This window comes from Lactuca saligna, chromosome 1 (assembly GCF_052625555.1).
Source record: "Lactuca saligna cultivar CGN05327 chromosome 1, ASM5262555v1, whole genome shotgun sequence".
NCBI lineage: Eukaryota > Viridiplantae > Streptophyta > Magnoliopsida > Asterales > Asteraceae > Lactuca > Lactuca saligna.
In genome coordinates, this window is record NC_136417.1 from 41,326,183 (window position 1) to 41,339,627 (window position 13,445).

General features: G+C 35.4%; 2 protein-coding genes across 2 annotated transcripts; both read left to right on the forward strand.

Moving 5' to 3' along the window:
• Positions 1-6,572: 6,572 nt before the first annotated feature.
• On the forward strand, positions 6,573-9,784 carry LOC145005283 (uncharacterized). Its single transcript, XM_078964363.1, has 4 exons — positions 6,573-8,006; positions 8,098-8,564; positions 8,643-9,094; positions 9,176-9,784. The coding sequence occupies exons 1-4, from the start codon at positions 6,573-6,575 to the stop codon at positions 9,646-9,648; spliced, it is 2,826 nt and encodes a 941-aa protein (XP_078820489.1). The 3' UTR covers positions 9,649-9,784.
• A 1,839-nt stretch (positions 9,785-11,623) lies between these two features.
• On the forward strand, positions 11,624-13,104 carry LOC144997533 (putative FCP1 homology domain-containing protein C1271.03c). Its single transcript, XM_078957432.1, has 6 exons — positions 11,624-11,975; positions 12,066-12,147; positions 12,229-12,295; positions 12,398-12,556; positions 12,656-12,716; positions 12,801-13,104. Exons 1-6 carry the CDS (start codon positions 11,720-11,722, stop codon positions 12,986-12,988), a joined length of 813 nt encoding a protein of 270 aa, XP_078813558.1. The 5' UTR covers positions 11,624-11,719; the 3' UTR covers positions 12,989-13,104.
• The last annotated feature ends 341 nt before the right edge of the window (positions 13,105-13,445 follow it).

The following is a 13,445-nucleotide window of genomic DNA, read 5'->3' on the forward strand; positions in this document are numbered from 1 at the left end:
GGGTTTAGGATGAAATTTACTTTATTTCTTTTAGTAACAAAAATCCATGTCATCAATGGACTTCATACCCCTAGAAACTAAAAAAACATAAGTGACAACTGGAAGATCTTAACACTTTATATATTTATTTAAATCACAACTGCAAGATCTTAAAACATTTATTAGAGCATCATTAAAAGTTATTAAGTACACACGTTCCCCATTGATGCAATGCAATCGAGCCGTTCCATCCTTTAATATAAGAAAACTTGAAACATGTAAACCACAAACTGTAAGCACAAACCTTAGTGAGTTCCCCAAAATACTAAACACAACATATCACAAATAAACAATTATGGATTATCAGTAACCCTGGGGACTGTCAGTAGTCCCAGTGGGATAACAGCACGTCCGGTGGGTTATCAGCAACCCTGGAGACTATCAACAGTCTCAGTTACATATACACAACATAATACAATAATAACAGCTAGAGCTAGTTGGTCATCAGAGATACAACTATTCTACCAAACACGCTCATATAAACATGCAAGAGTCACAAAGACAGCTAGCATCCTACATACATAACTTAGTTAGTCGGCATTGGTGCCTTCGACTCACGAGCACTGGGAGAAGAGTCACTTGCTAATGTCGACCAGTAAATCTTAAAACCGAATTGTCCGAACTAGACCCTGCCTGGTCAACGAAACAATTAACCCTAATTAATTATTAAGGTCTAAAACTCAACTCAAGAGTCCAAATCCTATAACTAAGTCCTTTAAGGGTAAAAAGACCATTTTTCCCTTCTCATGGTCTAAAATCCTAAATCTTGATCAAAAGTCAAAGGTCAAAGAAAGTCAACTACCCAACGTGTACGTTGGGCGTACTTCTCCTTGCGAGAGGCGTACTACTCGAACAACACCCAAAATCATGGGCGGATGTGACTACGCGTGGAGTAGCTAGGAGTACGCCCCGCGTACTCCACTGATTCAGTTTTCCACCAACTTTGCGTCTTAGTCCTTTAAGACATATATCCCGAATTTCACATTTCACCATCCTAAGGTGTCTTAATCCATAAAGTCATTAACTTAAAGCCTTTGCATGGCTAGGAATGACCTAATGCATCAAAATCTAACTTCCAACACACTCTAAGCTACTTTACTCATGCATGAGCTATAAGGAGTGATCAAACAACCATTTTTATGAATCTACAAGTCCTATAATGCATGAAAGGACAACTAAAAGTTCCTGGAGTGCTCCAAACTCATAAAGGTCCAATCTTGGGGACAAAAGCTCATAAAACTTCAACCATGTAGATCAAATAGAAAACTCATCAAGGTATAAACTTTATACCTAAAAAAGATGCATAAAGAGGAAAGGTTCCTGGATCTACAAGCTTATTAACAACCACTCCTTATTCTCTAGTCTCCTCCTTCAACAATATACACCCAAATCACTTAATAAGTAATCGAGGTCGTTGTCTCGGTCAAAAATAAACCTCTCACACACTAGATAGTTAGGGTAAGTAAGGGTCGAATCCACGAGGAGATTGGGGTCAAACTTTGTGTTAGAATAGTCAAAAATAAAGAACAAGTACTTGCAATTGTCACGAAAAAACTATTTAAGCTAAGGTTTAAATAAAAACTAGAAACTTTATATTCCAAAAGATTACCAATGAGAAAAATAAGGTTACTTCTGGTTCAGTGTCGGATGATTAAGAGTCACGTGTTTATCTTCCCTTAAATTCCAATTTAATTATTAAAACATAACTAAGGTCAATTAATATGCAATAAATAACTTTAGGCACACAATATGTGTAACGCCCGTAGATCAGGCTAGTCAATTTAGAGACAATAAGCGTCAAAAATGACTTTTTGATAGAAGATTATTTAGGATGAATAATCCTAACTAAGTTGTAGTATATATTACAAGGTTTCCGTGCATATAAAGAACGCCAAAATCCGAGTTATAACGAAGAAGTTATGACTTGTTAAAGTTTCGCGACAGAACCGGCACAACGAATGATGTAAAAAGGGAATTTATGTTAGAGTGATATTTAGCCTTAGCAATCTAAACGAGAATCGAAGATCTCGTTGTTAGTAGCGAAACGACGAAAAGTTAGGCAAGAACGGACGTCGGACGAAGAAGTTATGAATTTATAACGAAATTTTCTGTCCCGACCTATTAAAAATAAATAATAAAAATAAAAGTCAAAATTAGCCGACGGAGTCTAAACGAAAGTCGAAGAGCGTAGTCTCACCTACGCGTGGTATAAAGAACGTCGAAAACAGAGTTCGTATGAAGAAGATATGAATTTTCGAAGTTTATTAATTAATTAATAATTAAATTTAATTATTAAATCCCGGTATTATCCGAAGGCGAGTCATCAGACTCATCCGAAGTACGCCCCGCTTACGAGTGTACGCCCCGCGTATAGCGAAGCATGACGACCTTCGCACTCGAGTTCTTCGGATGACTCATGCAGTGACGAATTCGGACGCGTACGCCCCGCGTACGCCTGTACTCCCCGCGTACTCCGAGGCTCCAGCCTCCTATAAATAGGATGCGAGGGCAGCCGGTTCTTTTGTTTATTTTCTCTCTTCTCTCTCCCGTTTTACATCGATTTGCGTGCCAGAAATACCCCGAAGCCCCGATATTATTCTCGAGCCCCGAAGCAAGTCCCGAGATCCCGAAGATCCCGAGAAGTGCGGTTCCCGAGCCGAAGCTCTGCCCGCGAGAAGTTCGATTTTTGTGGAGATCTTCCAGATCTACCGAAGAATACTACTTCTGCAAGTCGTAGTGCTGTCTGATCATCTTCTAATCAAGTGAGTGTATACTACCTTTCATAAACACGATAATAATACAAGTATGGTTTGAGTGTATTAAGTTTATTGTTGTTTATATGTGTGAGTGTGTAGTTACTTTCTTCTAACACATAAAAATGACGTATTTGCTATGAAATACGTGCTATGTGTTTATATGTTATTTGTCTATTTGAGATGGGCATGGAAATTGGAGTTTTATACAGGTGTTAAATGATTTAAATTGTGTAAGTATTTATATCTACAAAATTGTTGGGTAGAACATAGGTAGATGAAATAGTTGGTGACTATGGAGTTAGCGCCTATTTGATGAACCTTGGCAACTATGGAGTTAGCGCACGTTGAGTAAACTTTGGCGACTATGGAGTTAGCGCTTGTTGAGTAAGCCTTGGCGACTATGGAGTTAGCGCTTGCTAAGTGAACTTTGGTGACTATGGAGTTAGCGCCAAATAACTATGGATTTAGTACTTGATAAATAAGCTTTGGCAGCAATGGAATTGGTGCCAAATTCCTTACGAATAAATGAATGAAGGATAGTTGATTCTTAGGGTAAAACCTTAAGAAGATAATGGGGATGGGTAATTGGGTTGATTGTTTGCTGATTATATATAATAATTATATTATTGTGGGTTGAAAACCCTATATGCTCACCAGGCTCCCAAGCCTGACCCACTCAGTTTTCTTTTCATTACAGGTAATGGCACAAGGGTATAAGTTGGTAGACTTCACTAGAGATTTTGGATTATAGATCAGTAGTTGAATAACTATTGTAAGGTCTATTTCATATTGTTTATGCTTTTGGTCTGTAACGAACATGACATCCCGAGTTTTTATTATTTAATGAAAATACATTCTTTTCGAGAAATGTTTTGATAAATGGTTATCATATTTTATTTTGGGAACAAATTCCGCAACTGTTTTCTTTAAACGATCACTCTGATTTATAAAAAAAAAAGGCATAAACAAATCGGTCTTTTCTGGCCGTGAAATTGGGGATGTCACAATATGTTATTTCAACTAATTATCTTATTCCATATGTCTAATTGGATTAGGAACAATAAGTGGTTTAGTGATATTGTGTCTTACGGTTACCTTACAATGTTTAGCATTTAAAATCACAAGTTTGGAATAGTGTATGTTGATTCAACCAATCGTCTTAGTTCCTAAACTATGTAAATTTGGCACGATTAGTGAATTTGACAATATACTATCTTAATTGTAAAATCAAACACATGAATAAAACCCAACTTCAATTATCATTGATAGAAATCATAAATTTAAGAACATATAAGAACCAAAGTTAATTGGAATAGAAGTAATAATCAAAACACGTTCATCAAATCATCCTAAACATTCCCGGAAGTAACCTAGGTGGTTTAGCCTTCTATAGAATTCACAAAACACAAAACTTAAATAAAAACAAAGAAATTCATAACAAAATTCATAAACCAACTTGAAATCGTAAAACTAATAAAATCTAATGATCAATCACTCATGTAACGATGAAACCTTGGGGATGAAGTAATCAAATCTGGAGCTTGATGGAATTGATGTAGATTTGTTGTTTGAACAATCTTCAAACGTTGAATGCTAATGAATTTGATGATTTCTTGGCTTTAATTCGGAAATTGATGATCAAGAACATGTTTGGAGAAAGTTTGGAACCCTCCAAAACTGGTGAAAATCGCAGGGGAGAAGTCCAAAGTCGATTAGGGTTTGGAACCCTCCAAAGTCGATTAGGGTTAAACAATCTTGAAACGTTGAATGATAATGAATTTGATGATTTCTTGGCTTTAATTCGGAAATTGATGATCAAGAACGCATTTGGAGAAGGTTTGGAACCCTCCAAAACTGGTGAAAATCGCAGGGGAGAAGTCCAAAGTCGGTTAGGGTTTAATCTCCCTTAAATAGGTGCTAAAAAACTGATTCTCAGAGCTGTTTTCCGCGTCGGCGTCCTAGTAGGCGTCTTAGACGTCATATAGGACGTCTGGGTGTCCTTCAAGACGTTTTACATGTCTTCTTTTGTCCTTGATTTGCACTTTAAAATGGCCTAAAACGGGTAGGCGTCCTAGGTGGCATCTTAGACGCGTTCTAGGACGTCCCTCATCTTTGTTGCCCCTTTTTGGTGATGAAAAAGGTAGAATCAGTAAAAACGCAAAAACATGAAAGTTGTATGAAATTTTGTCTAGGTTTCAGAACTTCTTCATTCATGTTAATTAGAGCTCTAGATCTTGAGATATGATCAAAACATTGAAGAGTGGTCAAATTTCTCAACACCATTTTTCTTCATTCCTTTAGCAATCCGTTTTACTTATAGGTTCTGCCCACTTTTAGTACAATATATTGACCTGCATATGAAGTTCAACAACTCATCAAAGTAGTGCCATTCTTGGACAATTATACATCAATTCAACAGATTTATGACAATTTAGTACATTTATAAAATGGACTTATCAATAAGCTCACAAAACTCACAAAAGCAACTTAGACTCTAAATTAGGGTTTGAGGAGGAAATGGTGGCTGATAATGATGGTCGAAAGGGATATAAGATCGATTAATAAGGGAGCAACCCATAAAATTAAGGTTTGGAGTCTACGCTAGTACGCTATGCGTACCAAGCGTACGCCCATCATACTAGCTTGGCACTCCCCGATCCACTCCTCGCACAGGTACGTTGTACGCCCAACGTACGGGCTGACCTTGAATTTTCTTAAAAACATTGAGAGACTAAATGCGTAAACCCTAAAACAGTCCAAAAAAACCATTTTAAATCATTAATAAAACTATGGTTAACAATTCATCACATAAAAATCATAAGTCATGTATCTGAAAATATCATAAACATCTGTCAAAGCATATTAGAGTAAAAACATCTCAGGCTAAACAAATGGTGTGTGCACTGCAGTCATCCCGAGCTATTCCCCTTGCCACCGGAAGTACTCGAAACCAAAACTTAAAATTGTAAGCACGAAGCTTAGTGAGTCTCCCCAACCTACCACATACCATACACATAATCACATAGACTGGGAACCCCCGACCCTTCCTCGGTCCCCGCCCGACATCGAACATAAATCCAAGATGATAAACCCAAATGAGTTTCTTGTCGATTTAAATATTAGGTTAGAATGCTCTTCTTTCTCTATTTATGGATATGAAAAATATTAATGATTCAGATTTTTTTTTTTTTTTTTTTTTTGCTCGTTTGGGGATGCAAGAACATGGGTTAGGTGTTTTTAGTTTCAGATTTTGACTTAGGATGTCTTCTTAAAAAGACACTATGTAAAAATAAGGGTGCTATTATATAAATCATCACATCTTGGGGTCATATTAGGAGTCCACAATGCAATTGGGAGGATACGTATACAATTTCCCAAAAATAATAATAAAATAAATAAAGTTGTGTATGAAAATCCAAATGGACTTATTGCGGACATGTTATCTTTAACAAAAATACCAAGTGGAGGACCCTTTGATTTTATAATAATGACATTTTGAGCACGTAAAAATGGACTACAGCCCTTATAAGTAAAAAAAAGGGAAAATGACTTGTAAGGGTAATGATGTTTTACCCGTGTTCACATTATACCATTAACGTTTTTTTTTAACACAAAATACCATTGTTAACCGGATACAATAGGTATCCCGGTAATTTATTTATTAAAAAAAAAAAAAACAAATTATGTGGAAAATACGTGGCTCACCCTCTCCATTAAACACCCTCACCCTCACCCTAACACCCTGTGTAATTTTCTCAGTCGAAGTTGAGATCGATCATGGCTCCATCTAATGCAAAAGGATCAACTTACATTCAAGTAGATGTTCATTACGATGGAATGTTTTCCCCCATTCCTCATCTTATATACTACCTGAATCAAAAAACGTCAATTACAGATGTCGATTTTGGTGGATTAAATTTCAAGGAGTTCATTCATGTTCTTGAGGATGTCACAAAGGGGAAGTGTCCTGTTGTCTACTACTGTCTTGGGCATAAGTCAATGCGTGATGGGTTGACACCACTGAAAAACGATGATGACTACAGGAGGTTTCTTGATGTTGCACATGGTAACGAGGGAAAGATTAATGTATATATTGATCACTACAACGATTCGGTGCTTGACTGGATAGAGGAAGAAAAGGAAGAAAAAAATGTTGATAGTGAAAGCTCTGATGAAGATAAAGACTCGGTCATGTCTGATGCTCTATCTGTTGATCATGAACCCGATGAAGAGGTAATACCATTGACTAAATCTGATGATCCCTTTCTTAACTATATTAGTGTTGTCCCTAGAGATGAGTTTGTTGATGAGGATGATGATTCAGATAATGGAACCAAAGAAGCCCCAATTTACCCTTATCATGACTCAACTCAGAAATGGGATACAATGCAACCCATCCTTGGTATGAGGTTTTGTAACCCTCAAGAACTTAAACAGCTTGTCTCAAACTATGCAGTAGCAAACGGTTTTAACCTTTGGTATGAAAAAAATGATAAAACTAGGTTGTTAGTCAGGTGTTGTAAAACTAGTGAAGGAAAGGCAGCATGTCCTTTTAGACTATGGGCTACTTGGATGAGCAGTGAAAAGTCATTCCAAATTAAGTCCTTACGTAATGAGCATAACTGTGCTAGAACCTTCAAGTTTGGGTCAGTTGTTACTTACTCATGGATAGGGAAACATTTTGTTAATGATATTTTAGAAAATCCCAAATTGAGTTGCAGGGAAATGAGGGATAAAGTTGGGGAAATTTTCAATGTGAAGGTTAGTGTTGGACAATGCAGGAATGCAAAGAAGTTTGCACTTAATGAGATCGAAGGCAGTTTGAACACACATTATGAAAAATTATGGAGTTATGGAGCTGAGATATTAAGAGCTAATCCAGGGTCAACAGTGAAAATTGGGACGGATACAATGCCTGATTCCACAATTTATTTTTCTAGGATGTATGTTTGTATCAAAGGTGTAAAGGATGGTTGGATTGAAGGATGCAGGAGGGTTATAGGTGTAGATGGTTGCTTTTTAAAAGGTATTTGCAGAGGTGAGCTTCTTTCAGCTGTAGGTAGAGACGCTAACAACCATATTTACCCCATTGCTTGGGCAGTAGTTGCAGTTGAGAACAAAGAAACTTGGAAGTGGTTTCTAAACTTACTACTTAAGGACATTAACATGGGAAATGGGGCAGGATTAACCTTACTTTCTGACCAACACAAGGTATTTATCCTAACTGTTTTTTAATTGGTTACCGTTTTATTTATCTTAATGTTATGTTTATCTTAATGTTATGTTTATGTTGCATGTTTAGGGTCTTATTGAGGCTGTTAAAGAAAGAGTACCAGATGCTGAGCATAGGCAATGTGCTAGGCACGTCTATGCTAATTTCAAGAAAAAATTTAAGGGTGCTGCATATAGGAAGCTGTTTTGGAGGGCTGCAAAGGCCACAACTGTGCAGAGGTTTGAAGGTTTAATGAAAGAGATTAGGGCGATTGATGTACAAGCATATGATCACTTGATGGAAAGAGATCCAAAATCCTGGTCTAGGGCTTTTTTTGTATTGGACAGGTCTTGTGATGCCATTGAGAATGGTATTTGTGAATCTTTTAATGCTGCAATTGTGCATGCTAGGAAAAAGCCGATTATAACAATGTTAGAGGAAATTAGGAGGTTTGTGATGGATAGGATGTATTGTAAAAGATTGAAGGGGCAGAAATGGAATCTAGCCATATGTCCATCTATTAGAAAGAAAATAGTGGACAAGAGGAAACATCTAAGGTATATATACTTTATTTTATAGGTATTGGCATGTAATTCCCAAGTACTAATTTTATACTATATTCCTTTATTTTATAGGTATTGGTATGTAATTCCCAGTGGAGTGCAACAATTTGAGGTGAGGTCAGTACATGAGGTTTATGCTGTGTACTTGAACCAAAGAACATGTGCATGTAGAGGATGGCAACTAAGCGGTATACCATGTATACATGCCATGGCTGCTATTAGTTATCTAAATGAGAATGTGGAAGACTATGTGGCAACTTGGTTCACAACAGAAATGTTTGGAAATTGCTATAAGTATACAATTAATCCTTTAAATGGAAGTGAAATGTGGCCATCTTGGGAAGGTCAACCTATGTTGCCCCCGAAACGTAAAAGATTACCTGGCAGACCTAAAGTCAACAGGAAGAAGGCTGCTTCAGAAAAAGAAGGTCGTCATACTATTAGCAAGAAAGGGGCTATTACAAAATGCAGCATCTGTAGAGAACCAGGACACAACAAAATAACATGTCCATTGTCCAAAGAAGGTTTTTTTCATATCAAGTATCATTCATTTACCAAAAAAAATATAAGTATTATCTATTAATGCATTATAAATTTTAATGTAGGACCAAGTACTAAAGCCAAAAAGAAGAAGGGTAAACATGTTCCTGATGTTGAGGATGAGTCTGAATTTGAGATTGAAGAGATGGATGAAGTTGAAAATGAGTATGAATCTGAGATTGAAGAGCTGGCTGAAGATGGTGATGAACCTGATCAGGGACAAGTTGATGAACAAGTTGAACCTGCTGTTGAACCTGCTGTTGAAGCTGTTGAAGCTGTTGTTGAACCTGATGAACAAGTTGAAGCTGTTGTTGAACCTGATCAGGAACAAGTTCATGAACCTGATCAGGACCAAGTTCATGGACCTGTTGTTGAGGAACCTGCTGCACAACCCGTTGTTGAAGTTGAACAAAGAGCACAACCATTGAAGAGGAAAAGGAAATACTCAGAGAGGATCACTAAAGTGGCATTAAGTAGGGTGGTCAACACCAAGGATGGATGTGGTTTAAGTGTGAATAAACCTGTTACACTGGAATGATTCCCTTTGATGTAAATCTGCACATTAAAAACTGTGCTTTTGTTTGTTTAAGGATGAAATTACTATGCTTGTCTTTTGCTAAAAACCATGCTTGTCTTTTGATGTAAATATGCACATTAAAAACAGTGCTTTTGTTTGTTATTACCCTTTAAATATAATCTACATCGTTCAATGTTGCTTTTACATATGATTCCTTGTTTTTGACCATTATGCCCTTCATATTATTTTTTACCATTATTCACATTAGATCTGCACATTAAGAGGTAAAATTCTGCAAGATTCTGCATTTTGACCATTATTCAAACACAAGATTCTGCATAGTTGTTTGTACAAGAGTTGTTTGTTCAAGGGTAACATTCTGCACATTATTTTTACCATTACTCACATTAAATCGTATTCAAACAAAAGATTCTGCAAAGTTGTTTGCAAAGTTATTTTTACCATTACTCACATTAAATCATATTTTTACCATTATGCCCTTCATTTTGACCATTATGCCCTTCTGCACATTAAGAGGTAAAATTCTGCAAAGTTGTTTGTACAGGGGTAACATTTTGCACATTATTACCCTAATAAGACAATGCATGAATGCTCATTCAATGTTGTTTGTACTTAAGATTAAATCATATTCAAACTTAAGCTAAACATGTCCATTCAATCGTATTCAGCAAAACATGTTCATTCAATCATATTCAGCAAAACAACCATAATATCCGATTACAATTTGACATTTATGCCCTTAAAAGTGATACTACAAACAACATAAACAACACAATTACATATGTTTTGAGACTGCTAATTTTTCTAATTATCTTATCAAATTCTTCATCTGTCTTCTTTTTGTAAATATTGAAATCATGGTCCATAATTGCAATCCTCACTTCACAAGATTGTGCTCTTACTTCACAGGATTGTGCTCTCACTTCATCTCTTTTCTTCTTGTTGACTGTATCTTCTTCATTAACCCATTCCCAGAATTTGCATTTAATTTCTGGGTTATCCTAAAACAAATATACGAAAATTATTGAAAGACCTTACTACATATAGAATAAACCCGACATACCGTTGAATTAGGGCAAACCCTAAACTCTTTTCCAGGATTATCTTTGGTCGTTGAAGTCCAGATACGAGAAGGGTAGCCACAATCACAGGGATTTGCAAAATCAAGTTTCGATTTTGACTTGATTTTCTTCGATCTGGTGTTGGAGGTGTACGTAGAGGAGGAGGAAGCATTAGATGGAGCCATGATCGATCTCAACTTCGACTGAGAAAATTACACAGGGTGTTGAGGGTGAGGGTGAGGGTGTTTAATGGAGAGGGGTGAGCCACGTATTTTCCACATAATTTGTTTTTTTTTTTCAATAAATAAATTACCGGGATACCTATTGTATCCGGTTAACAATGGTATTTTGTGTTAAAAAAAAACGTTAATGGTATAATGTGAACACGGGTAAAACATCATTACCCTTACAAGTCATTTTCCCTAAAAAAAATGATCTTTTATACCAAAATACAATAATAATTCACTTAGATTTAAATCCCAAATTTTAAAGAGTTTAAAATTGAATTTCAACTTTTTCTAGATAATCTTTATAAAACGTCTCATTGTCTTACTATTTTATCATATTTTTTAATTGTTTAATGTAAATCCCTAAATTTAAGGATTTTTAAATTGATTAACAATTTATTATTGATATTTTTCCTAAATATAAACATATTCAAAATCAAAAAATTTAATATATAACATTTTTTTTTTTTATTTTATCCTATACTACATGGGTTTGTATTTTACAAAATAATAATAATAATAATAAATCTTTTAAATTGACGTGAGGAACGGAAATTTGTTAAAACCACGTAAATGTAACCTATTAATTTTTGTTAAGGAACAAAACTGTGATTTATTCCAAAAAAATAAATAAATAAATATATAAAGGTGGTACAAAAAGTATGTTAAAATACTTAAGCATCTCATCTCTCTCCTTCCTGAATTTCCAAACGACTGCTGGTGTTACAGTTGCCATCGTTATAAACCGTTCCATATCACATCCAAGCTCACCCTAAATCAAAAATGGCAGACAAAGAATCGAAGATCAAGAATGTCGATGTTGCTTCTGATAACACTCGAAGCAGCCAAGAAGAAGAACAAGATGGAAACGAAGCAAAGATCGATTTGGGTATATCTTTCGATAAACTTACCCTCGGCCCTAAAAAGAAGCTGCTTGTGATTCCTCTCGCCGGCATCATCGTTCACCGAGCCCATCGTTGCCGTCCAGCCTCTATTCCCAAGAACCGCCGCCCTGATTTCTCGTATGGAAATTTTCTGGGTGAGTAAAAAAAACCATGATTACATTTGAGTTCAAGGGTATCAGTGTATAATCAAAATTTTGATCAATAATAAGCGTATGTTTATACAGTTTACAAGAGGCCTTTTTGTGAGGAATTCTTGAAGTTTTGCTTCGAAAGATTCGAAGTGGGGCTATGGTCTTCAGCAATGGAGTTAGTACCATTGATTTCGTGTATTCACTTCTTTTCTTTGGAATATATTTGCTTGATTTCATGTATATGGATTTCTTTTAGGCGTAACATACAAAAAGTTCTGACCCATGTTATCGGAGAAGAGAAAAACAAGTTCTTGTTCACTTGGGTGGGTATGGACTCTAATCTCACTTCCATTACATTTTTTTTTTGTAAAATTTTCGAATCAATTTGCTGTTATGAAGTTTTTGATGTTATTTGCCTTTATCAGGATCAAAGTCAATGCACAAATACAGGGTTCATGTGTTTGTGGAACGAAAACAAGCCGGTGTTCTTGAAAGAACTTAAATACGTATGGGAGAAGTACTCAAAGTACTCGTCTTCTAACACGTTGTTGATCACGGATACTGAGAAAGCTCTGTTGAACCCTGTATTATTTTATAATTTTATTGTTTTATGTGTCATATATGTTGATTTATCATTTATGTGTATATGAATATTGACATTAATTCTTTCTGGTTTGTTGCAGCCCAACACTGCCATTTGCCCAAAGAAGTACGATATTGATAATGAAGATGATGATTTTTTAGGTAAAATGTGTAGATTTATAGTTCGTTTATGGATTTTTTTTTTTTATATAAATGTTTTTTTTTTTGTGGAAAAATGTTGATTAGGTCCAAATGGGGAGTTACGACTGTTTTTGGAAGGAGTTGCGGAAGCTAAAGATGTGCAAAGCTACGTGAAAGATCATCCATTTGGAGAACCTGCGATAACACCTTCACATTCTGATTGGAAGTATTATTCCAAGATAATTCGATTTTTTGAGAAGAAAAGAAGTAGGGATACTGATCATAAGAAATGATATGATTCATACCAAATGGGTTGTCGTTGACTGGTTTCTTTAATTTGTTAGGGATATTTTTTGCATGTAGTTTTGATTGCATCGGATGCAAGAATGTGTAATGTTTCTAATTAAAATGTTGGCTTATGTTTTAGAAAATTTTACGTATTTTGGATTTTTTTTTTTCTTTTTTTGGTTTAATCATGAAGTCTTTATTTTCAAAAAAAAAAACCTCAGCATTTTTTCTAAAAAATTTCTCAGTTTTTCAACGTTTACTGTAATTTCCTGTAATCAACTATCTTTCTTCAAAAGAAAAAAAAAACATAACTTTTTTTCTCCCAATATTTAACAATTTTTTGTTTTTGACCAATTTTTTTTGATTACAATCAATTTAATGTTCTTGGTTCTTGTGTTTATTGTCAATCAATTTATTGTTCTTGTTGCTTGTGTTTCTTGTGTTCTTGATGGAGGAAAATTA